General features: G+C 33.3%; 1 protein-coding gene and 1 long non-coding RNA gene across 6 annotated transcripts; one reads left to right on the top strand and one right to left on the bottom strand.

Annotated features, from left to right (window-relative positions):
- Positions 1-9,756: 9,756 nt before the first annotated feature.
- On the bottom strand, positions 9,757-15,428 carry LOC143254047 (uncharacterized). Of its 2 annotated transcripts, none has more exons than XR_013029940.1 (2): positions 14,839-15,428; positions 9,757-13,846 (listed from the first exon to the last, which is right to left on the bottom strand). It is a non-coding gene; the product is annotated as an uncharacterized LOC143254047 (long non-coding RNA). The 2 variants fall into 2 exon arrangements; XR_013029939.1 differs by having other exon boundaries at positions 9,757-13,843.
- Positions 14,565-23,639, top strand: LOC143254042 (sulfotransferase 1C2-like). Of its 4 annotated transcripts, none has more exons than XM_076508781.1 (2): positions 14,565-14,772; positions 21,509-23,639. In XM_076508781.1, exon 2 carries the CDS (start codon positions 21,535-21,537, stop codon positions 22,474-22,476), a length of 942 nt encoding a protein of 313 aa, XP_076364896.1. In that variant the 5' UTR covers positions 14,565-14,772; positions 21,509-21,534; the 3' UTR covers positions 22,477-23,639. The 4 variants fall into 4 exon arrangements, with proteins under 4 accessions (XP_076364896.1, XP_076364895.1, XP_076364894.1 ...); XM_076508780.1 differs by lacking the exon at positions 14,565-14,772 and adding an exon at positions 20,206-20,480; XM_076508779.1 differs by lacking the exon at positions 14,565-14,772 and adding an exon at positions 21,108-21,238.
- Positions 23,640-24,997: the final 1,358 nt, after the last annotated feature.

Here is a 24,997-nt window from a genome sequence, read left to right as displayed (position 1 = left end):
TCTCTAGTTTTGCACTGCTGAATTAAGGACAGATAGCCCGCGTGTACTTTTGCGCGAAATTATAAAACAAACAGACAAATGATTGACAATTTTCATAATTCAGTTCATGTTTTTTAACTTATTAAGAATTGACCCATTTGTTTAATTGTTGGTAAACGTCAAAGCTAATATTGTTTTCAGCCACAAAAATTAGTATCATTCTTCATAATACAAGACCGGCTCGAACGTTTCAAAATCTAATTTTTCATTCTGAGCTCAGATCATATCGCAACCTTCGAGTGTGCTCCTATATGTTTTTCTTTTCACCTTATATATTTTGTAAACCTGGATATCTGTTCGTCTGAGGCCCGGCATGGCCAAGCGTGTTAAGACGTGCGACTCGTAATCTGAGGGTCGCGGGTTCGCATCCCCGTCGCGCCGAACATGCTCGCCCTTTCAACCGTGGGGGCGTTATAAAGTGACGGTCAATCCCACTATTCGTTGGTAAAAGAGTAGCCCAAGAGTTGGCGGTGGGTGGTGATGACTAGATTCCTTCCCTCTAGTCTTACACTGCTAAATTAGGGACGGCTAGCACAGATAGCCCTCGTGTAGCTTTGCGCAAAATTCAAAACAAACAAACAATATATTATTCATGCTTTTCTAAAAAATAAAAACTATTTTTATGGTCTTTTATTTTACACTATTATTATTCTATATTATCAACCATTTTACTTTGTTCAGTCAAACAAATTCACTTGATAAAACATACGTGTACGTACTTCATATTTTCACAAGAAGTAAGACAAAAAATTCCGAACCATATTCCGATTGAACACTCCTTCTGAGGTGCAAAGGATCATGGGAGAGTCTGTTTTAAATAAAAGAAGCTGCGAAAACGACAGGGTGTAATGTAAACCTATATTATTTTATACCTTTTAGAAAAGGATCTGAGGCAGTTTCCTGACTAGAGGGAAAGCAGCACCCACCATCTGCGCTAAGAGATTGCCTGTCACTCTTATAATGCACCCACAAATTAGAGTGCGGGGAATATTATGTGGTATTGTATGGATTCTAATCCCACTTGCCAGCTCTGAAGTTCAGGGTTCTATCACAGGGATCGTTGAGCTATAAAGGTAGTTCGCTTCATTACCGATACTCGTAATTTAATCTATAGTTATTCGCAAACCGTTCCTTCCCGAATTATTAATCACCGGTATGTAAGTAAGTAGCTAAGCAGTAGTTTAGGTTGTAATCTCTAACAATCTGGGGTGCTCAGAGACTTCTGTTTCTCTTTATCCTCACTAGGTTTGATTCCACTGGGAATGAAAAATATTGAAAGTACTTGGAGCATATGATATATATATATATATATATATATACCGAATCACTTGAGGTACATTCAACATGGATATGGTGATTATTATTTGATAAGACAGGTGGTACAAGCTATCTAAAGAATTGAATTGGCAGCTTGAATGTTGGCTCGATGGTCCGTTAATAGCCGCGGACACCAAGAATGTGGTAAAGTTCCTGAATTACAAGTTTACAAAAATTTAAAGGTATAAAACTACAGTGAGAAGTTTTCAACTAAAACTTGGCTTTAGGATTAACTATTAAGTTAAACGTTAGTTTTAACGTAACATGAGATGGTACCTTTTCAGGGCTGGAATCACGGAATCCAACAATATTCAAAGCTAACAGTTTTGCTGTAGGGCTAATGGAAGTACCCCGAAAAAAAAATACTTTCACAGCTAGAGAGCTGGAAAAATATCCTGATCGAACCTGGACGAGGCTGTAATGAAAGAACTGCAAGGTTATTAGAACTGCACATAAACTGGACTGGAAACATGGACCTTGCGGACTATTCTCCGCTTCACCAAACCACTAGAGAAACTTCTGAGGGTTAATCCATTTTTTCCCAGGATCACAGCGATAAATCTGCTAGATTATAGCACTAGAAACCGTGCAGTTTTGTACTTCATTTCACACAAATTATCTAATTTCTTTATTTTTTCTGGATCCTTAAAAGTAAAACATGCTTTTTAAAGAAGTTTTTCATCTGAACTTTTATATTTTTACCCTTTATACTTTTGAAGATTAATAACAATTAGAAAGCACTAGACTTTCCTGGGTTTGTTCAACGAAAAATTTCGTTTCTCCAGGTGAATTTTAAAACTTCAGTGGTTTTCCTGTGTGTTGTCAGACATTGAATGTCAGTTGATAGGTACCGTGATGTGAACCCACACATATTCAAGTCTTTGATTAGTTGAACATAATCGGTATTAGTTCAGATGGTCATCTTCGGTATGTGGACAGCAGATTTAATAAATATTTTAATTATTATTTTCCTAATTCTAGCATGATGAACATAAACATACAACAAAGTTCCTCATCCTTTCTTGATAATGAACCCAGTCTATTGAAGTCGGTGACAGTTTAAATATAGTTCAAAGTAAAACTAGATTTGTCTTAATGTAGTCCTGCCACATACTACTGTTAAAAAGACAAGATGATGGCCACTTTAAGAAGACGCCATTTCTTTTCATTGTTAATAAGGTGTATTTTAAAATGTAGTAACCGAGTTGGTCATACCATTTTTTCAAGGATTCTTACATGTCAGTAATGCCTTGAATGCATAAATGTATGGCCATCAGTTGGTCAAAGAGACCTTTAATAGCTCTAGGACAACAAAGCTGAAATAACAAGAAAAAAGCAAAATTGATCGATTAATATCCAAAATTAGTAGTAATTGTTTGAAATAGCCTCATTTTATTCAGAGTGAAGTTCCTGCAGTGAAGTTATAATAAAAAATCTTTAGTAATGTGACAGAAAATACGTGTCATAATTGTGTGATATAAAAATACAGATATTTGACTGAAGGTACACAACTCAAGTAAAACCTTGAAACTGTAAAAAAGAAGTTTGAATTTGAGAAGTGTGTGTAGATACTTAATGGTTTGGGAAATGAATATTTGGACCTTGGGAAATTAAAGATTAGACACTTTGGTTATTAATATTCCTGAACTACTTGTTTTACATACATTAAAATAGCCTAGAATAGTGCTGTTTTATCTATAACACTCTGGTATGATTACATAGAGAAACTATAAATATTATAAATGTGATAAGTTGTTTACCTGAGATTTTGAAACACTTTGTGCTTTTTAAGTTTAATATTTTTAACTTAGGTTTTTTTCAGTTTCTCAATACATACGTTTTGTATATTTACTGTAACAGAAGAAATTATGTGGTGAGTTTCAAAATATTTTTATAACATTTTATATTTTATATTTTGCTACATTTGGATGTGCTATGCTATTTGAGTTTAAATCAGTAACTATTCTAGTTAAAATAATTAGTGTGCCACCTAGTGGCACAGCACTATGTCTGCAGACTCGCATTAAAAACCGAATTTTGATACCCGTAATGAGCAGAGCACAGATAGCCCATTTTGTAGCTTTGCATGAAATTTAATAAAATAAGCAAGCAAAAGAAATTCTAATCAGTGATGTCGAGAAAACCAGATTCAAAGAACACAAAAAGTCACCTTCACACGTTTTTTGAACACTGCAAGCCAAATAAACACAACATAACCACAGAAAACACTCAAATACTAAATAAAGAAACAAACATAAACAAACGCAAAATTAAAGAAGCCTTACTTATACAACAACTTAAACCCAAAATAAACCAATATAAAGGAACGCCTTTATACCTAAATAAATATAATAAAATAAAATTATATATTCAAACATATAACACCGCCCTCTACATTCCAACACTCAGTTACACAACCACTTCCAAACATGTGATCAGCTTCCGGTCAGTTACCTCTTTCTTTCTTTGTGAACCTGACAATGACCGGAGAAGGTCGAAACGTTGTTCGTTCTACGTAAAATATTTTCTTATGTTTGAAAGGGGTTGTGTAACTGAGTCTCGGAATGTAGAGGGCGGTATTAGATGTTTGAATATATAATTTTATTTATTTTATTATATTAATATAGGTATAAAGGCGTTCCTTTATATTGGTTTATTTTGGTTTAAGTTGTTGTATAAGTAAGGCTTTTTAATTTTGCGTTTGTTTATGTTTGTTTCTTTATTTAGTATTTGAGTGTTTTCTATGGTTATGCTGTGTTTATTTGACTTGCAGTGTTCAAAACGTGTGAAGGTGACTTTATGTTCTTTGAATCTGGTTTCCATTTTTCTACTTGTTTCTCCAATATAGAAGTCGTGGCAGTTATCACATTGTATTTTATAAATAATGTTGGTGTGGTGTTTGTCAGTGTAGTTTTAACATAGTATAGACCTCAGTTTTGTGCCTGGTTTTTGAATAAATTTGGTATTAACTGGAATGCCATATTTTGTTACTAATTTTTGCCAAATGTTGGTTATTTGTTTGCTGACCAAACCAAAAGACATTTTCCTAAACGTTGATTTAGAGAAACTATTAATATTATCCAACAGGAATAGTTGTTTCTTGTAATTGCTAAATCACAGAACAGTTTGATTATTTCTTAACTGTTTGTAGATTTGTATAAGGGTTTAAATTTCAACAAATCACTTTAAGTTTGTTATTGTCGGTGAAATAAATACTAATCTTTATGTGTGCAAAATTTAGACGCTACTTAGAGAAATTAAAAATTAACTGTAATAATTTTAGACAACATTTGCATGTGTATATATTAATTTATTTAAAGAAAAGAGTTCTCGTTTCAAGCTGGAATAAATTTTGACGCGTCTTATCTGTTTGGAATCTAAAAATAACCATAAACAAAGAGATTTACATAAAACGAATATAGGTTAATTGTTTGACAATGGTGTCATGGAGTTTCATCGACACACACAAATGCGAACACTATGGTGAATCACTTCATCCAACTTATGGAATGCAGCCTTGTTGTACAAAATAGAAATTTGTTTTCTTAAACTGTGCAGTCCAAGGGGTTCATTTCAAATGTCTTACGCCGTGGTCTCTCATTTGGTTGCAATGCCTGTGTATCAACTGAAGTTTTGTAGGCATACAGTTGAAGTCGTTTATGAATGACACAGAACAAGGACTTTTTAGCATGTCAAAGCGATTTTCATAGGTTATACTGAAATAATTCGTGCACTTATTTGTTACATTCATTTCATCTCAAAAAGAGGCCGTCCCAGCTGTGGTCTCTGTAACACACTGTCTGTCCTCAAGAAGTTCTTCATCCACACTCAGACAATTACTTTCAGTGGTGTTCCTTTCCTGTACTGGAGTTACTGATTTGGTGTCAACGATTCAAATTATGTATTGGGTGTTCTCTTGTATGGTAGCCATTTTAACAGGTAACAGTACTCTCTTTAATGGTAAAAAAAATGAAATTAGAAACAGTTTGAGTTAAGCTACAAGATGTTGTTTCTTTACTTGGTTAGTAATATATATAAATACGAAAGATAATTTTGGTTCTCTCTGTATGTTGTGAATTTTGGCAACAGGTAACAAGTGATACATTACAAATTAGTTAAAGAATAGAAAAACAGCTGATGTATCAGGCATTGACCATTCAGCTTCTATCATGACCAAATATGGAAACTATTATTTTATAAAATGAATGATAGAGCAGGAGACTGTATTCATTATGTAACAAAATACGATTGAAAACTTTGTACGCTTACCCAATAAAAGTATAAAGATACGAATCACGTCACAAACAAAGTTTGGTTCTCCGAGTAACGTTCTACATGGACAACACTTCCACAAATTGTTTTCTTTTGTTTTTTGCTTAAACAGATGTAATCATTTTGATTCATAATATTACATTATACCAAACTGTTCTGATATAGATCATGAATCAATAGAATACATCTTATTAAATGCCCATGTCCTCAACAAATATTTTGTATGTTTGAGGTTCATAAAACGTTGTCACTACAACCATCGCACATTAGATAAATTAGTAACAAACTTATAGTTTAGATGACAGTGTAGGCTTTCAAAGATTTCACAATTAACATGAAGGGCAGACTTAGGGAGATTCAAGATAGTTTCTTCACGGAAAAGAGAAGATGGAACAGTATACATCTTACGATAACTACTTGCTAATACAACTGTTCAAAGCACCGGGAATTTAAAAATAACGAAATCAGACCTGAATGAAGTAAGAGTAATTGGTCCAATGGTTTATCATTTATAAGAGGATACACACACTTCTGACAAATAATGGTTTAGATTTTGAAAACAATAGTGATGTTGGTGTAACTGTTTCTGTTTAATGGATTGTTTCATAAAAGTAACAATGCCAAGTCCAATCCATTTAATAATAATGAACGCGTTTGATTTCTTAGACTACCATTTCTACAAATTAACGAATGGTACTAATGGAACTAAATTCACAGAAGATACTAACACATCAAATTCACCTAGTTGCTTTCTTTTACCTGCAGTATGTCAAACTTTTATTTCTTCATTGAATCACAAACTCGTTGTTAACAAAACCGGGCTAGCTGACATCAACAATCTCACCAATCATTCATCATTCAGCTGACATCAACAATCTCCATAATTCAACAATCATTCTATGAATTATTTCCCAAATGTTCAAAAAACGTCAAGTCATTACGTCACATACAACACTGACGTGAAAACTTCTTATGTATAAATAACTATCGATCTCATATCTTAGTTGTAAATCCCCTGAACAATCCTATTGTACAAATAACAAAAGGTAATGACATATTAAGTTAAATTTACTTGATAGCACCATAACTCTCTACAACCAGTAGCATTAATTTTTATAAATATATTTGTGAGAATACTTAATTGTGTGAAACAAATTACAATTAAATGTTCATCCACAAAAGTTTAATTCTTTATTTATTTACTGTTTTAAGCACCCGGCATGGCCTGGTGGTTAAGGCACTCGACTCGTAATCTGAGGGTAGCGAGTTCGAATCCCCGTCACACCAAACATGCTCGCATTTTCAGCCATGGGGACTTTAAAATGTTATGCTCAATCCCACTATTCATTGGAAAAAGAATAGCCCAAGAGTTGACAGTAGGTGGTGATGACTAGCTGCCTTCCCTCTAGTGTCACGCTGCTTAATTAGGGACAGTTAGCGCAGATAGCCCTTGTGTAGCTTTGCGTGAAATTGACAAAACAAACATTTATTGTACAGTCAACAAAATATTTTGGTGGCTTTCTGTTTTCTGTTGTATGGTACAATGGTGAGATGACCGTCTGTCACTTATGACTTCAAAATGTCTTGTCTTGGAACAGTTATCTTCAAACAGATGGTCATGAACGTTCTGTTCTTAGTAATACATTATGATTGATCTTAATAACCACACATTCTTCCCAATAGGTACCTAACAATGGAGACACTTTTCTTGTGATGCATGAATGATATAGCCACTGGTCATTATAATAAAATCTAATCTTATGAGTACATATACCACAGTGATTTTTCATGCTATCAATAACTTGATTAAATATTTCTTCAGTGAACAAATGGTGTTTCTTATTTACTATTCATACTGTGTGTGAGTGACTACAGAATATCTAGTGGTACTTTCACTTTTCTTTCAAACATAAGTGATGTTGGTATCTTATACGTAACTTCATTTATTGCCATTCGATAACTCATCTGCAGGAATTAAAGATTTTGATTCCAGATTCCCTGATGTCTGTAAAACTAAATGTGTAAATAATTTAAAATGTAATTCTGGTCTTCCTGGGTCCAAACACTTAATAGATCACCAAACATAAGGCTGGTTCAAAGTTTTGTCTCTGATCTTAGTAAACTTCCAGAGACATCCCAAATGTTGAAACAAGTCAAGCTTCCTTGTTGGTTTCCGACTCTTGGTTGGAAACACACTATGTCTCTAATGTTTTGGTAAAACAGTCCATCACAACTAATGTGTACTTATTCCCATTATTGTTTTGTATTATACAATCAAATACAGTCACAGAAGTGTTATCAATTGGTTCTTCAACACAGTTATTCTAAAATTGCTTCTTTTGTGGATCCTTTTGTTCACAGAACAGTTCATATGGTTTACACCAATCATCTACAGATAACAACCCCACAAAAACGTTATTTTATCCTTTGTGGCATTTTCTAAAGATGAGTACAATTATTGAAAGGTTGCAAATATGATCAAGTGCTTCCAAGTTGTAATGACTGTGGAATTACCAACCAAAGTTCTAATTTTTCTCCACTTGTAACTTCCCGTTTTCAACACAATAAGCATTCATGTGGACAAAATAAATCCACTGGGACTAATATATATTTGTCAATGTGCTATTTTGGGTCATTTTCTGCCATTAAAAGTGCAATACACCATTCCTGATTTACTGAATAATCAATATGATAGTGCCTTGCTGCTACCTCTCAGCTGAATGTTGGAGAACTCATTACTTCATTATTCTTGTATGTTTCAGCTTGGATTAAGGTTAGATTAGTAGATTTTATTACCATCATATTTTATAAATGTTCACATAAAAACACTTTAAGAGTTAACTGCAAACTACCTGTTGTGGTTTATTTTGAAGTCCATACAAAACTACACAAGGGTTATATCCACAAACTGTCCCCTAGTTTACAGTGACAGACTTGTCAGAATGCAGCCAGTCAACAACACCAAATTTTGTACCAACAACATACAGCAAGATTGACAGTCATGTTATAATACTCCACAGCCAAGCATGTTTAACAAGAGGAATGTAAACTCAGAACCATGTTATATATTTGTTTATGTCTGAGATACAAGTATAATCAGTTGGTGAAGTACTACATATTCAGGAACATAATAGGATGATTTGAACTTAATTCTTTACTGTTTCTCCTTGGTAATTAGACATAAACTAGATGTTTTGGATGTAACATACTGGTCAGTAAAATGTAATCATTTCCTTATTAAACACTGAATTTAAGGATCAAATAAAACATTCAAAGCCAGCCTTTATCATTCAAATATTCATCAAGCCTTCCTTTAAAACTCCATTAACTGCATTCACCATAACTGAAGGAAACCCATCACAAACGTTAACCACTCTGAAAAATAAAACTGTCTTAGCTAAAGACGACTCCCATCCTGCAAACATTTATATTCATATTCCCTGGTATTACCATTTTCACAAGTATGAAACAATGCTATATCAACACAATTGAATTACTTTACGATCTGAAATACCAACTAATCTTTAAGAAAAACAAACAAAAACAATTTTAGATATCTTATCTTGTTCACACACAACAACATTCACATCTGTCTTAAGTTCCCAGCATTATAAACACAGTGTTCGACTGTCATGGTGTGGCTAGTTGGCCTGCTAGTTGATAATTACACAATATTAATACACAAGTGGTGTTAAAATTCACAAATATTAAATAATAATTTAATGCACTTCCTATGGTAAGGAACCAAAGTCTAAACTCAAATATTCCAAATGTGGCCTAACCAGTGACCTATACAATAACATTGTAACCTCTTTAGACTTGCATTCAATATTCCTATGGATACGATCTAAAATAACATTCACTTTGCTGGCTTTAAACACAAACAACAACAAGACAAAGATTTTGTTTATACAATAACAGTATTGACATTATGTCCTGGAAAATTATAATCATAATTCATGAAAAATGGAGTTCCACAAGACTGTCTATGACCTGTCCGGATTGGCCAAAATAACTGTTATTAATCACATGGATAGAAATGTCTCTCTTACCCAGACTTTTGTATAATTTTCTTCTTTTCTATAAAGATTTAATCAACTGAAGTTATAAGAATTAAACACACTGACAATATTTTAATGTATTTAATAAAATACACCAGACAATACAAACATAACACAAACAAAATGTTTAAACTAAATTAGATCTGTACTACACTTAACAAATTCTCAACATGCCTACTGGGTTGATCATCTTTTATAAAAATACAATAGCTGTGGCAAAGTTTCACATTTAGTTATAAATCATTTATTTACTCCAATATGTTTATTTTGTGTTGTGTGCTACCTAAAAATGTCAAATATAAAAAAATTATATGTTATTATGATTATTATTTAAGATGTTACACAAATTTGTCCACAATCAGCAACACTGTTCAACAGTACAGTTTAGAGTTATTTACAATGTGAGGTGAATAATAATCTTTAAGTATCAACTCTGAAGATCACATGTAGAGACGTTTGTCCAATCACCACAGAAAACTATGGATCAAATTACTTGTTAAAATGTAACAAAAACTATCTTAGAAACTGTTTCATTATATAGATTTTAATTAGCATAACTAATTATCACAAAAAAATCAAAGCCTAATTACGAGTGTACATTTTACACACATCTAGTAATTCTACAAATTTTACCTCACCCAACAAGTTAGAGTTTTAACATATCTCAGGACGACTGGTACGAGCTTTTACACTTTTAGTTCAGGTAGGTTTCTCATCACCACAAAGTTAAGAGTTCCATGTAATCTCAATATTTACATAAATTGTAATACATAATCATGTTATTTAAATTGATTGCCATCTGTTTCATAGATTGATGGTTTATCTGGGCTGACACCTGAAAGTCTCTCAACTCAGCCATTCTATCTGGGTTATCCTTTGCTTAGGAATTCAACATTACATGCATGTACATAAATTACTGTCATATCACACTTTTGTAATGAATCAAATACAGTGGTTTAGGTCCAAATATCATTTCCTATCAATATCTTCAGCACATACTACTTTATTTAATGGTTTTACACTCCCACAATTACTTTTGTATTTGCTTTGAAGCTCACTCCTTTGACGTACACTATAATGTAGGTAATACAACTGTTTTACATTTAAACAATATTTAATATCACCTTAACCAAAACTAAAATAGTGTCAGTCATCCCTCCCTTGTGTGGTCAGTAATTTTCGTTTACATATTTAAGAGGAAAAGTTCTCGGCCACATTCAATACAGAGATCTCTGTCTTCTCTTATAAGGGCAGTTTATATTTCCATAATGAATTTTTACAATGGTTTCTTACAACAGACATCACAAAAGTACAGTGTGACATATCACAATAAAGCACTGTAACAGTCACATTTAATATCACTGATTGCACTTTGTAACAGGAAGTAAGACATATCACAATAAAGCACTGTAACAGTCACATTTAATATCACTGATAGCACTTTGTAACAGGAAGTAAGGCATATCACAATAAAGCACTGTAACAGTCACATTTAAATATCACTGATAGCACTTTGTCAAATATTTACATTTTCTTTACTCTATACATTATTTAACTTATTTTCTACCAGAAATCACTCAAAGTTTCATTATAAACATTTAGATTACTTGACACAGAACTATCATTAAATATCACAATATTATTGAAATAAAGTTACACTAAGTATCCACTAAATATTTACACTAAGTTTGTGTTAACAAACATTCTAAGTAAGTTATAATACAAGTTATTTGTTTCTTTGTTTCTGAATTTTGCTCAAAAGTACACAAGGGCTATCTGAGCTAGCCATCCCTAATATAGCAATGTAAGACTAGAGTGAAGGCAACCGGTCATCACTACCCACCAACAACTCTTGGGCAATACTTTTAACAATGAATAGTGGGATTGACTATCACATTATAAAGCCCCCATATCTGAAAGGGCTAGCAAGTTTGGTGTGATGGGAATTCGAACCTGCTACTCTCAGATTATGAATCATGTGTTCTAACCACATGGCCAAGCCAGGTCCAAGTTATTCATAATATATGTTTATCATTTCAATATTTTGTACTCTGAGCTCATAAATCTTACATTCAACTTATGGTTTCTCATGCTGTATTTTGAACACCAAGTTCACATAAATTTGGGATAAACTAAACATTAATTTTGTTATTGTTTATGGTTTAGAGCTTTCATAGACTCACACAACCTAAACAAAAAATTATGACTATACTAAATTTATAATCATTTATTTTCATTTCTTAATTTAACATATTATGCAAACCTCAGGGGGGCAAAATTTCCTGATATACTGCTGATTTCTGTGGAACATTAACTGTGGAATTTGAACACTAAGACAGAACAGTGGAAATATTTTCAAGTTTTTTAAACAGAAACACTTTAAACCTTATTGTTTTAAAATTACAATTTCAGCTATGCCCTCCCAGAAAAGTTTACTTTTTTCTCTATCTTCTTGTTACTTTCAGTTTTCCCTCTTTCTTTCATGAGAATAAATGACAATTCTTTTACAGTTTTGTTGCTTTATGAGGACGAATACTTATGTTGACCTTCAGTCAAGTACATACTTTATAGTGAAACGCATCTTTGGACTTTTCTTTCAGCCGTTTGTCTTTTCTTTCTCTCCTGTTTCATTTTTTTATCTTCTTCACATCAGGGAACTCTTGAAGGGGTTTTCTTCCTTTATCATCTCATTATCTTCTTGTAGAATATAAATAAAATTTCAGTAAGTTCAGAAAGACCCTGTATTTCGCTCCATCACATTACGAGAGAATCAGTGCAAAAAGAACATGTCTCCAATTATTTTTATTTTTACACTTAAACAGCCCCATTGGACTGAGAACAAATTTGTAGCTCCTGAAATGTGTATTAAAAACAAATGAACAATTTTAACATGTCAGATGAATATAAGAATTATGTTTTACTAGCTACTGCATGTTATATTACAACTCATTATATTGTATAGCTGGATGTCACTATTTTAATCATAGTAATGTCTGTTAATACTGTTAGCTACTTATTTACCAGTTTTCATATTTAAAGGCCCACATTTATCAGTTCAAACTGTACAATTCTTAACTTTACCATCTGTGAGGAGAAACAGTTTTGATGTTTTATGTACATTGTTTACAAACAAAGTAAATCCTGAAGCTTTAATTTGTTTTATCATTTTGTTAACTTAGTTACAAGATTAAAATTTGTTTATTTATTACTTTACATATACATACATACAAATAAATATTAGGTTTTTGCTTCCTTCCACTAGCAACTCTATAGCTAAATGGTAATACATCAGTAGTAATTTATCTCCAACATCAAACTAAGCAGTCACACTATTTATATTAAGAAATCGTTTCTCATTGGTGATTTAGAGATGTCTGAAATGACAAAGAAGATTTACTTATACTGATCTCAAACATTTCTGAGGAATCAGTGACAACAACTGATGGCTAGTTTCTTTGGTTTTTTCATCTTTGTCCAGTTTCTGTTGTTGAATGTACACTTTTATAAATATTCAAATCATTTGTGTATATTCAAGTTTTAGCTGTGTGGATATCACAAATAAACAATTAGCTATTACATGTTTTGTCAATGGTGGCACATTCTATTTATTTCAAATTTGAAGTTTCAAATGTGACTGTTACAGTGCTTTATTGTGATATGTCTTACTTCCTGTTACAAAGTGCTATCAGTGATATTAAATGTGACTGTCACAGTGCTTTATTGTGATATGTCTTACTTCCTGTTACAAAGTGCTATCAGTGATATTAAATGTGACTGTTACAGTGCTTTATTGTGATATGTCTTACTTCCTGTTACAAAGTGCTATCAGTGATATTAAATGTGACTGTTACAGTGCTTTATTGTGATATGCCTTACTTCCTGTCACATGGTGGCTTTTCTTGATTTGTGCTGCTTTGTGCATGTTATATTTTCTCTCACCATTTCCCCTGAAGTTCTCACCTAACTTCATGTGATGTAGCTGTCCTATAAGTACCAATAAACATGTAACAATTCTCCAACAATAGCCTGCCTTGTTAGTTTTGTGTTATTGATTGTTTTTCCTATCCTTGGGCCCAACCAACTTTGTCCTTGGCTCCAACGTTTTCACTTCTTTTTAGATGCAACATATAAACCTCTTACATCTGTTCAGCTGTCTGCTGGTGGAATAGAAGTGACACATTTTTGTAACACGTGATTTAACCTACACTTACAGAAAAACCTTGGTTAATAGAAAAATTTGATAAGGTTTATGTTTAGCTCATTAGTTCAGATATTAATAAATTTTAGAGTTATATGCAATAAACATTATTTTAAAATATTCTAACAAAGGATCAGGTTTTTCCCCAAAACAACTTGGGACGTTAGAGGCCCCAGACATCTTGCCTGCTGAATACATCATGAAATTAAGGTGATGGTAATTTCAAACTAACCTTAACTATAAAAACTATGAACATTACAAACTGTTTATAACTTTCAGAGAAACTCTTTTCAATAATATGTCCTCAAGTAATGAAAAGAACAACAGTTGTGTTCCATCTTTCAGATTTCTCTGTTGTTGTGTAGGTATTGTTTTAATATATTTTAGCAGTTTGTGATTTTAGATTATTGCAAGTAATCACTCAGGCAGTTTCAAATATTTATAAAAAAATTTTAGTTTATTTTTATTTAGTTTATTTCATGTTATTTCTTAGTTCTAAACTTATATATAGATAGAGGTGTGTGATGAATATATTTGGAATTCTTTGATTAGAAGTTATTAATAATTGGTGTTCCTTTCTGGAACATCACAACTAGACATCCCAACAAAATATTAACATTTAGACATTATTTTTATGTATAAACCAATAATGACAACAGACATGTCCCAGGTACAACACTATGTAAGCGTATGAAAGGACTGTGTATATTTAAGTCTCCAAACTTATCAGTTTTATTTACTCCAGTATATGTACTTTAAGTACGTTGTGAAGTTTTTAACACCTCTCTAAAATTATCAGATGTCAAATTGTCCGGTTACTTATTTTACGCATCTGTCAATATATTAACAACTAGCTGGAGTACCCGCCCCTTCATCAGAAGTTATGTAAGTTTACGATCAATAAAAGGTTATATTAGATTCGTTTGTTTTGAATTTAAGGCTTTCACTTACACTTTTAAAAATATAAATATAGACCGTGTTGTTGTTAGGCTTACAATTCGTCTGAAGTCGAAGAACAACACCCAGTCTACTTGCTTGTAATTGTTTGGTCTTCTTCCTTCAACATATCCTCTGTTCCTTTTGTCAAAGTACATTCAGTTGGTTTAATTACTTTAGAACCACGCTTTGACAGAATAAATTATTCTTATCTCCTTTCCTAATGTTAGTCTTTCTCTAACATATTAAACGTTAGGCCTATCACTTCTACCAGTTATCTTTACACAAAACTTTTCTTTTGCTGTGACTTAATATTTTTACTTTTTCGTGTATTTCTTGGTAGGTATTTGGGTTAAAATATTATTTCGTTCTCTTAGCTAAGGAAGGCAAAAAATAACCGGGGCGATCAGAAACTATTGTTTCTCTTCACCCCACACACGGCTAGTGTAACTTTAACACATAATTTTGAAACTTAACTGAATTAGAGTAACCCTTATTCACTGAGCTCGGGTGGTGGTCTCAAATGACCTTGTGAACTTGACAGATTTATTATACTTTTGAGGAGCATTGGCGAGCCAGGATGCGTATGAAGCGAAAGACGAGAACTTTTCCTTACACTTTCTCGAAAATAACTTGGCGTCTGCAGTGGCAAAAACAGAGAGATGCAAAGTCAGCACGTCGACAGACTTTTACTTTTTCCCGCTCATCTTACGTTATTTGTGTTTATTTCTTAATCGTCTGTTCGCTATATTCTCTCAATTATGAATTCCAAACACAACTTCCAGTAATTACCTTCTTTTATCTTTCTTTCAGTAATACAAATAAAACAATTATAAAATATTCATTAACAAAATGAGCTAGTTAATAATACCTACACTAAACAGTGTTTTACATTATGACAGAGCTAAAATGAGGTAAATTACATTAAATATATCTCTTTGGAACAGCAGGTAGTTTAATCCTTTCTTTTGTCCTGCAACAGACTTATATCACTAAGATCCAGTGAATGTCCACCGTCCTAGAAATAATTAACCTTCTTTTTACACCTTTCTTTTAAAGTATGCTATAATCTCAATTTTTACGAATTATGAAATTGTACTAAGAATTTATTTAATCTTCAGGAAAAGAAATTCCTCAGGCAAAAGATCGTTTTTAATACAGAAGATTATTAAAAATAAAAGGCGACCAAGAATAACGCAAGAAATATGTCGCTTATATCAACTGAACGTGATAGATTGAATCATTAATCGTTGATGTCAATTATAAATGACATGTAAATAATTGAATTTTCAGTTGTTTCTGATTTTTTTTCTCTGATGAGATATAGAATAGTAAATATTTTACTTGTTGTGTTTGGTTATTTATTAATCAAGATCTGTACTGTTTTATTTGTTTATATAATTGTGTTCAAAGATAAAAAAATTAACGTATAGTTTTTGTTTCGTTTATTTAATTATGTTCCAATTTTTTTTTTCAATCAAGTATTTAACTGTGCTAGAAAAAAAAGTTTTATGAAACAATATTTTTTATTATTTATAGGTTGAGAATACTTTTGGAAATGTGTTTAAATTTTAGCCCAGGATCTCGTAAATATTTAATCCGGCGCTACCTGGTGTAAATGTTAACTAACGTTTTTTATTTTATTGTTATAATAAGTTTTTCGTTTGAACTTTTATATTTTTACCCCTTATACTTTTGAAAAATAATAACAATTAGAAAGCACTAGACTTTCCTGAGTCTGTTCAACGAAAAACTTGGTTTCTCCAGGTGAATTTTAAAACTTGAGTGGTTTTCCTGTGTGTTGTCAGACATTGAATGCTAATTGATAGGTACCATGATGTGAACCCACACTTATTCAAGTCTTTGATTAGTTGAACATAATCGGTATTAGTTCAGATGGTCATCTTCGGTATGTGGACAGTAGATTTAATAAATATTTTAATTATTATTTTCCTAATTCAAGCATGATGAATAAAAAGCACACAACAAAGTAAAGGAAGTTCCTCATCCTTTCTTGATAATGAACCAAGTCTCTTGATGTGAATGACAGTGTTAATATAGTTCAAAGTAAAACTAGATTTGTCTTGATGTAGTCCTGCCACATACTACCGTTAAAAAGACTGGATGATGGCCACTTTAAAAAGACTTAAAGTTACCTCGCGCCATTGTTTTTCATTGCTAATAAAGTGTATTTTAAAATGATGAAACTAATTCAATATGTTTTGTTCTGGTCTTTTTTATTGACGGTTCATATACACTTTCAAAGACTTTTAACCAACTTATCTGCCACTTCAATACTAACTGAGAATTTCATAAGTTAACTTCCAAGATAAAACAATTGGTAACTTGTCTGGCCATTTTCCTACCCTTTGGTTCAATCCAATGCATCCATCTAATCAGAAGGATGAGCACAAAATGTCTACGTTTTCTTATCTTCGAGACTGAAATGATGGATTAACAGTTTCTAGGGTTAACCTAAGGACCCTTTACGACAACAGAAACAGAAAAACTGATTTGGTGGCGTGAAGACAATACAACGGCCTGTTGTCGAAAAATCGTTCAACTGCAAAGGATATGCTAGGCCTAGATGGCTTTCAAGAATAACCGTCTATCAGTTTTAAGTTTCATCGATGGAAAATTATTGATCCTAACAGAATCAACTAAACAATAAACAGTAATCATGCCTTCAAGTAGTATAGACTTGGTATAAAAACTGTTGACGGTAAAATCTCTCCTTCAATGAGAAACAGTGATATCCAACCAATTACAACACGCTCTCCATATTCCACCCTGACACTATAAAAAACCATCAGCACCTGCACACACATTCTACGAAAGAATCATGTTTAAATGTACAGAACCTCACGACTTTGCACACATTTTCGCCCACTGGCCCAAGGATGCCTTTGGAGTCAAAGCCACGATTCACACACCCCAAAATAACACTGCTCAATCAACAGTAGTTATCAGAGGTGTCGATTTTGACATCGAAGATAATAAAATCACTGAGGAACTCAAAACACAAGGTCATGACATAATAAAAACAGAACATACATAATCATTTACAACGAAACAAGAAACTCCACTTGCCAAAGTAACCGTAAACACCAAAAACTATCAAAATAAACTACTCAAAGACGGTTTCTTCTTACTTTTCAAGAAACACACGACCGAACTGGAGAAACCACATCAGAAACCTATTTAACAATGCTAAAAATGCCAAAGGTTCGGACACACTAAAGTTAATTGTATGGCCAAAAACAGATGTGTGAGATGCAGCGGACCTCACGAGGTTGCTCATTGCCCAAACGAGCGAAACCAAGTTACATGAGCAAACTGTCAAGGTCCACGTGCAGCCAGTTACAAAGGCTGCCCTAAATACACACAGATACGTAACAGAATCACATTCAAAACCATAAACACTAACACACAGCCTCCCAACAACTCACAACACGATACAAACACTTCTAGAAACTCCAACAGCTTCACTTATCACTAACACAACCACAAACAACACATACATACGCCTAAGCCACACGCACTAAGACAACATACACCTTCAACCCCACGGAATTCACTACAAACTTCTCAGCTATGTTAAATGAATTAAGTGAATTCCCCATTTTTTGAGTCAAGACACGAGTCACTCAAGACTCTCTGTAGCCTTGCCAGACATTACTTTCATCTTCCCAATCTCAAACCACATCATTTATCACTTAAAATTTATACAAGAGAAGGAGCACAACACAATGATCCAACACATTAAAATTCTACACATCAACTGACAAGGAAACCTCAAAGATAAAATAATAAAAATTTACAACATAAACAAACATATAAACACCAACATCATCATAATTTCGGAAACACAGAGAAACAAAACACCACAATCCCTGGATTTATTACATACAGTGTACCTTACTCTGAAAATAGTAGAGACATTATAGCTTATTTTAATATGGAAATATCACACCTCATCTCGATAGAAGATTCTTTTAAATGAAATATAAACGATTTTTTGCAACACACTCCTTAACAACCGTCTAACAATCCCTAGCTCAGCCATATATTGTTCTCCTTCAAAAAGATATCAACACCAACTTCCAACAAAAATGTCTTAATCGTAATCCAAAACCAATTATCATGGGGACTTTAATTCCCCACACCCAGAGCTAAGAGGAAACAGAAACACGCATAGAGGGTGAATTATTAAAAAACTTTTCTTTCTATAAACAGCATGCACCTAATAATCAACCTACACACTTTTCTGTTGCCAACGGCTCATATGACGTACTCGATTTCATCATAGCTCCCAAGGACACAGTAAACAGGATCTATAACTTTAGTGTACATAATGAAGCCACAAGTGACCACTTCCCCATTTCCTGCACCACCCGCCCTACGCCGTTGCGAGGTACCTGACTCCCTCAGTGTACACATACACTAAAACAGATTGGATCATTTTCAGCGCTTCACTAGATTCCTATCTGCCACACTCAATTAAACATGCTAACAATTCAACTGTGTCAAGTAAGTTACTTAAACCATACACAAAGCCATTAAAAATACAATTCCAAAAACAAAGAAAAAACACTCATATAATCAATGGACCTTAACACAGGAAATTCACGCATTAATAATCAAACGCAGACAGTTAAGACGAACACATTTTATAACATGCAACCCGACCATCAAAACACAGATCAACAGAACAAATGTAAAAATTAAACAACAACTTAAAATACCAAAAGAAATAAGTTGGCACAATTTTTGTAAAAACTTAGAAAAAACCAAGAACAGACCAAAATAATTTTGGTAAATTTAAGAACATTTCTTCCGACAAAAACACAAATTACTTATTACAACATATCACACACAACAACATAATCGAAAGGACGGACTCGAAGAAAGCCGACTATCACGAATCCTCCTTCAGTGACCTAAACTCTGCCAACTTTGGCACACAACACCAACAACATGTTAATAACTACATACATACAAATCAATCTTTCACACCCCAATTCCCTGGTAAGACACTAGAAAGCTATTCAAGTTCAATGTTTTGAAAAATCACCATTACTGAACTCATAATTAACATTAGAAACTTGAAAAACACTTCACCCTGACATGACCAAATACCAAATATTATTCTCAAAAACAGTTCTAGTCTCTTCTTACAACATTTCATAAACATCATGAATATCTCACTAACAACTGGTTGTTACCCAAACCCATGGAAAAACCCATTATCACTACGATACCAAAGAAACAAACAAACAGGACAAATCCTGACAACTTCCGACCCATCAGTGTGTTAAGTTGTCTTGGCAAACTGATGGAGAAAATCATATTAAATCAACTCCTTCATTTCTGTGAAATGAATAACCTAGAAATGCGTGTGGGACTAAAGAGAAACAACAGTTTCTGAGCGTCCCTGGTTTGTCTCTTGGATTTTTTCGCTGGAGGTTTAAAAACCAAAACTACTACCATGTTAATATGACATTTGGCACACACATTGACTTGAAGACGAAAGGCGGAAGACTTTTGAAACATCGTCCTCTACATGTATGTCTCCACAACAGGCAATTGTCATCCATTTTACAAAGTTTCATCATAAATACTCTGTCTAAACAATCTATCAAAGAATACTGTTAACGGTAATTTTTTAACCTAATCTGGTTTCCTTTTTTTCTTTGTTCATCTGATTTAGCGAAGCTTCAATAAATTTATTTTTTATTAAAGGTATTAACTGATAAAATGGTTGAATAATATATCACACTTTTTGGTGTATTATGTAATATGTGCTGTCAAGAAAATTATACAAAGTTTTCATTAATAAAGCACGAAGTTATGTGATATTAAGCCTACTTTTCGTGAACACTTTCCAACTATGCCTATTGCGAACAAGGGCCTGGCATGGCCTAGCGCGTTAAGGCGTGCGCTTCGTAATCTAAGGGTCGCGGGTTCGCGTCCGAGTCGCGCTAAAACATGCTCGCCATCCCAGCCGTTGGGGCGTTATAATGTGACGGTCAATCCCACTATTCGTTGGTAAAAGAGTAGCCCAAGAGTTGGCGGTGGGTGGTGATGACTAGCTGCCTTCCCTCTAGTCTTACACTGCTAAATTAGGGACGGCTAGCACAGATAGCCCTCGAGTAGCTTTGTGCGAAATTCCAAAAACCTAATTGCGAACAAATCTACAGCGGCCCCTATAACCTAGATGAAAGACACTACGTGTACCGTTGTTGGGTTTCTTTATATTGACGTCATTGAGCTAAAACAGCGATAAAAAGTTCAGCTAGTAATAACTGGTTATTTACTCAAGTACAATCTGTCTGATTGGTACGTAAAACGGTTGCTATATAGTTCCATAACTTGATCGTACTGTAGTTTCTTCATTTCCAGTTTATAGTAGCTTGTAAGTAGAAATTGATAAACATAATTTAATAAGTTTTTATTTTTATATGTTAAATAAAAGGATATAGAATGTTGTCTATTTCTTTAATGTAAATGACTTTTACACGTGGCGACTACAAAAAGATATTACTATGTTTATCAACTTAAATATTATGTAGTTGGATAATTGAGATATATATTTATAAAAAGTTTATCGTGAATCTACCATGTTTTTCTTACCTTCCTCTTGTATTATACTATAGATATATAATTTATGGTGTTTACATCACAGATATAGCTGGTCTTTTGGAGGACGAAATGACAGGTTTTATGAAACCTCAAACGCAACTTATCGACGGGTTGTTTATCCCCAAGTATTTGTTCAAAGAGGACAGAGTCCGAGCTGCTATGAGATTCCAACCCAAACCAGGAGATGTAATAATTGTCACTTACCCAAAGTGTGGTACAACCTGGACTCAATATATAGTATGGGAGATTCTTAACGAAGGGGCGACACCTCCACAAGTTCATGAAATGTTTGATAATGAAATTCCTTTCCTTGAGCTCACAGGAACTGAGGCTGTAGAACATATTCCACCCCCTAGAGCCTTCAAAGTTCATTTTCCATTCGCTTACACCCCTTATAGCTCGAAATGTAAGTATATTGTTGTTGTCAGGAACCCCTGGGACTGCTGTGTGTCGTATTTCTTTCACACAAAACAGTTCGTGTTTGCGAACCAGTTTGAAGAAGGAACATTTGATGATTTCTTCGAATGTTTCATCAGAGGTCAAGTGGCATGGAATGACTACTTTGACCATTTGATCTCGTGGTTCACCCATAAAGACGACCCCAATGTCCTCTTTTTAACTTACGAGAATATGAAAAATAATCACAGAGAAGCAGTGATTCAAATTGCACACTTTCTTGGAGAAGAATACGGTAAGAAAATCTTGACTGACGAATATCTTCTGAGTAAAATACTAAATCACACTAGTTTTGACTATATGAAGAATAGAATTCCAGTTTTTAACCCTCTGTCCCAAGAAGTTCATGAGAAACCTGGTCCAGGAAAATTTCCAGCACCAACGTCGGATAACGATATGGAAAATTTCAAGAAAATCGATTTTTTTAGAAAAGGGAAAATTGGTGATTGGCGTGATCACATGACATCGGAACAGAAAGAGCGACTGGACAAGAGAATGAGAGAGAAAATAAAAATATTTCCAGGTATAGTTTCCTTATGGAAGGACATGTTATAGAATTGTATCTAAAAATTATTTTTGTTAACCTCAAGATGACCTAGGAAGGTCAAAACGTTGTTCTCTGCTTATCAATAAGTGCTAATACCCATAGCTGTCGTTCTGAGATACATTTTTATTTCAAGTATGTTTTTCATTATCAAGAATGTTGTAGAATTATCATCTTGTTTTAAAAATGTGTCAAGATTTATGGTATATTGTGAAAACAATTTGTTTCTGTTCTGTTAAAAGCATGGTAGATTAAATGTTATAACAGTGAAGCTAAATGTGTAGAGTTACATTTTATTTTCAGTGTGACAAAGATGAACATGAAATACATGCTCAAATAAAGAGAAAGAGTGAACCTAAAGTGATATTCTGGTTAAAATTTCAAATGTTATACATAAAAATGTGTTCAAACATATATATGTCTTACAAAGATGTTTTTCAACTAGGTTTCTCTTCATTATTTACCATGTATTGAGTATTATTAACCAAAACCGTCATAAGTTATATTATTAATGTAATGTTTCGACTCGTAACATTTAATTGACTCTGATAAACAGTTGTTCGGAATATTAAAAACATTAAGTGTGTTTTTGTTGAGAACGTAAAATATTCAACTGACTCTTTTACGAATAAACCTGAAACTGATGTAAAACACTGAAACAAAAAAGTTAACACAGTTTACAATTTGGACCTCCTGTGACAAAAACCATAGATAGTAAACCAATCTGAAGAGGTGTGTGTGTGTTACCAGTTCTGTTTATTCTGTTGGTATCCATGTCACAGAAATGTCCAGACGTCTTCACTGAAGTACTGGCATGTTTTATCATCATAAGAATATCTTTCTACAGAATGCCACTAATCAACCAACTAACTGACAAAACACTTTAGTTTTATTTAACATTAAAATATTTAGTTTTCATGGTTCGTCTCCTGACATTTTTCTTAACGTTGATTTAGGGAAACTATTAATATTATCCAACAGGAATAGTTGTTTTTTGTAATAGCTAAATCATAGAACAGTTTGATTATTTCTTAACTGTTTGTAGATTTGTATAAGGTTTTAAATTTCAACAAACCAATTTAAGTTTGTTGTTGTCGATGAAATAAATACTAATCTTTATGTGTGCAAAATTTAGACGCTACTTAGAGAAATTAAAAATTAACTGTAATAATTTTAGACAACATTTGTATGTGCATATATTAATTTATTTAAAGAAAAGGGCTATAGTTTCAAGCTGGAATAAATTTTGACGCGTCTTATCTGTTTGGAATCTAAGAAATAACCATAAAGAAAAAGATCTACATAAAACGAATATTGGTTAATTGGGAGGAAACCTCGTCACAGAAACGTGATATCTTTGATGAAACGTTTACTTATGAGGTGAAAATTAAATATATATTAAAGCATGACATAAGAAAAAAGAAATACGGTGATACTAGTCTAAACATTCAAATACACAAAACAAATAAAAATACGTGTAAAAATAATCTAGCACATAAGAAAGTAAATATACATATAAAAGTAATGAATAATAGTTATTCTAAAATAGATATAACAGAAAGAATTGACTGCGGTATTAGAGAGACTATATTGCTTCCAAGGTAACAAGTGATATGAAAATACTTGGTACGTTGTAAGAATGGTTTGATTCACCTATAAAAAAATCTTTCGGATGATTATGACAGGGCTACAGAACATCTTCCGCCTCCCCTATAAATATTTCCCAATTCAAAAGTTTTAAAAAATAATTCTTTTCCAAACTCTTAACTAGAGCATCAGACCTATAGAGATCAAAATGAGACAAAATGACCCCACACCAACTCCCAAAAATCACATATTAAAGATTAGTGTACGTTTAAACAAGGCTCGTCGCAGTAATGTACAATGTATCTACCTTCAAATGTTTTTCCAAAAAGGTAAGACCGAAAACAAAAAAAGAACAAAACTCATAACATCTGGGATCTTTATTAGACTTGTTTACCAGAAAGAATAGTAGCAGCTCGTTAGTCGAGATATACAAAATAGGAGACTAAGAACAGTTCTGCCTCAAACCTTGAAAAATAATAAATATTTATATGATACCTGTTAAGCCTAACGTTTCTACCTGTATTGTAAGCAGAAACGAACTTAGAAGAATGGCCTGGCATGGCCTAGCGCGTAAGGCGTGCGACTCGTAATCCGAGGGTCGCGGGTTCGAGCCCGCGTCGCGCCAAACATGCTCCCCCTCCCAGCCGTGGGGGCGTTATAATGTGACGGTCAATCCCACTATTCGTTGGTAAAACAGTAGCCCAAGAGTTGGCGGTGGGTGGTGATGACTAGCTGCCTTCCCTCTAGTCTTACACTGTTAAATTAGGGATGGCTAGCACAGATAGCCCTCGAGTAGCTTTGTGCGAAATTCCAAAAAAACTTAGAAGAAAAGTTAAATAAACTTTCACTAAAGTTATGATAAGTATAAATAAAGGCTTTACTGTTCTACTTTTGTCAAGGGTGGTGAAAATTGTTGGTATATTTTACTAGTATATAGAGTACACT

The sequence above is a fragment of the Tachypleus tridentatus genome, chromosome 6 (genome assembly GCF_004210375.1).
Source record: "Tachypleus tridentatus isolate NWPU-2018 chromosome 6, ASM421037v1, whole genome shotgun sequence".
In the NCBI taxonomy this organism is placed as follows: domain Eukaryota; kingdom Metazoa; phylum Arthropoda; class Merostomata; order Xiphosura; family Limulidae; genus Tachypleus; species Tachypleus tridentatus.
Note: the sequence above shows the minus strand (reverse complement) of the source record. Positions and strands in the feature narration are given on the sequence as shown.

Bases quoted from the DNA above. Each gene is read 5' to 3' on its own strand.
- LOC143254042 (XM_076508781.1), top strand. From the start codon at position 21,535: ATGACAGGTTTTATGAAACCTCAAACGCAACTTATCGACGGGTTGTTT.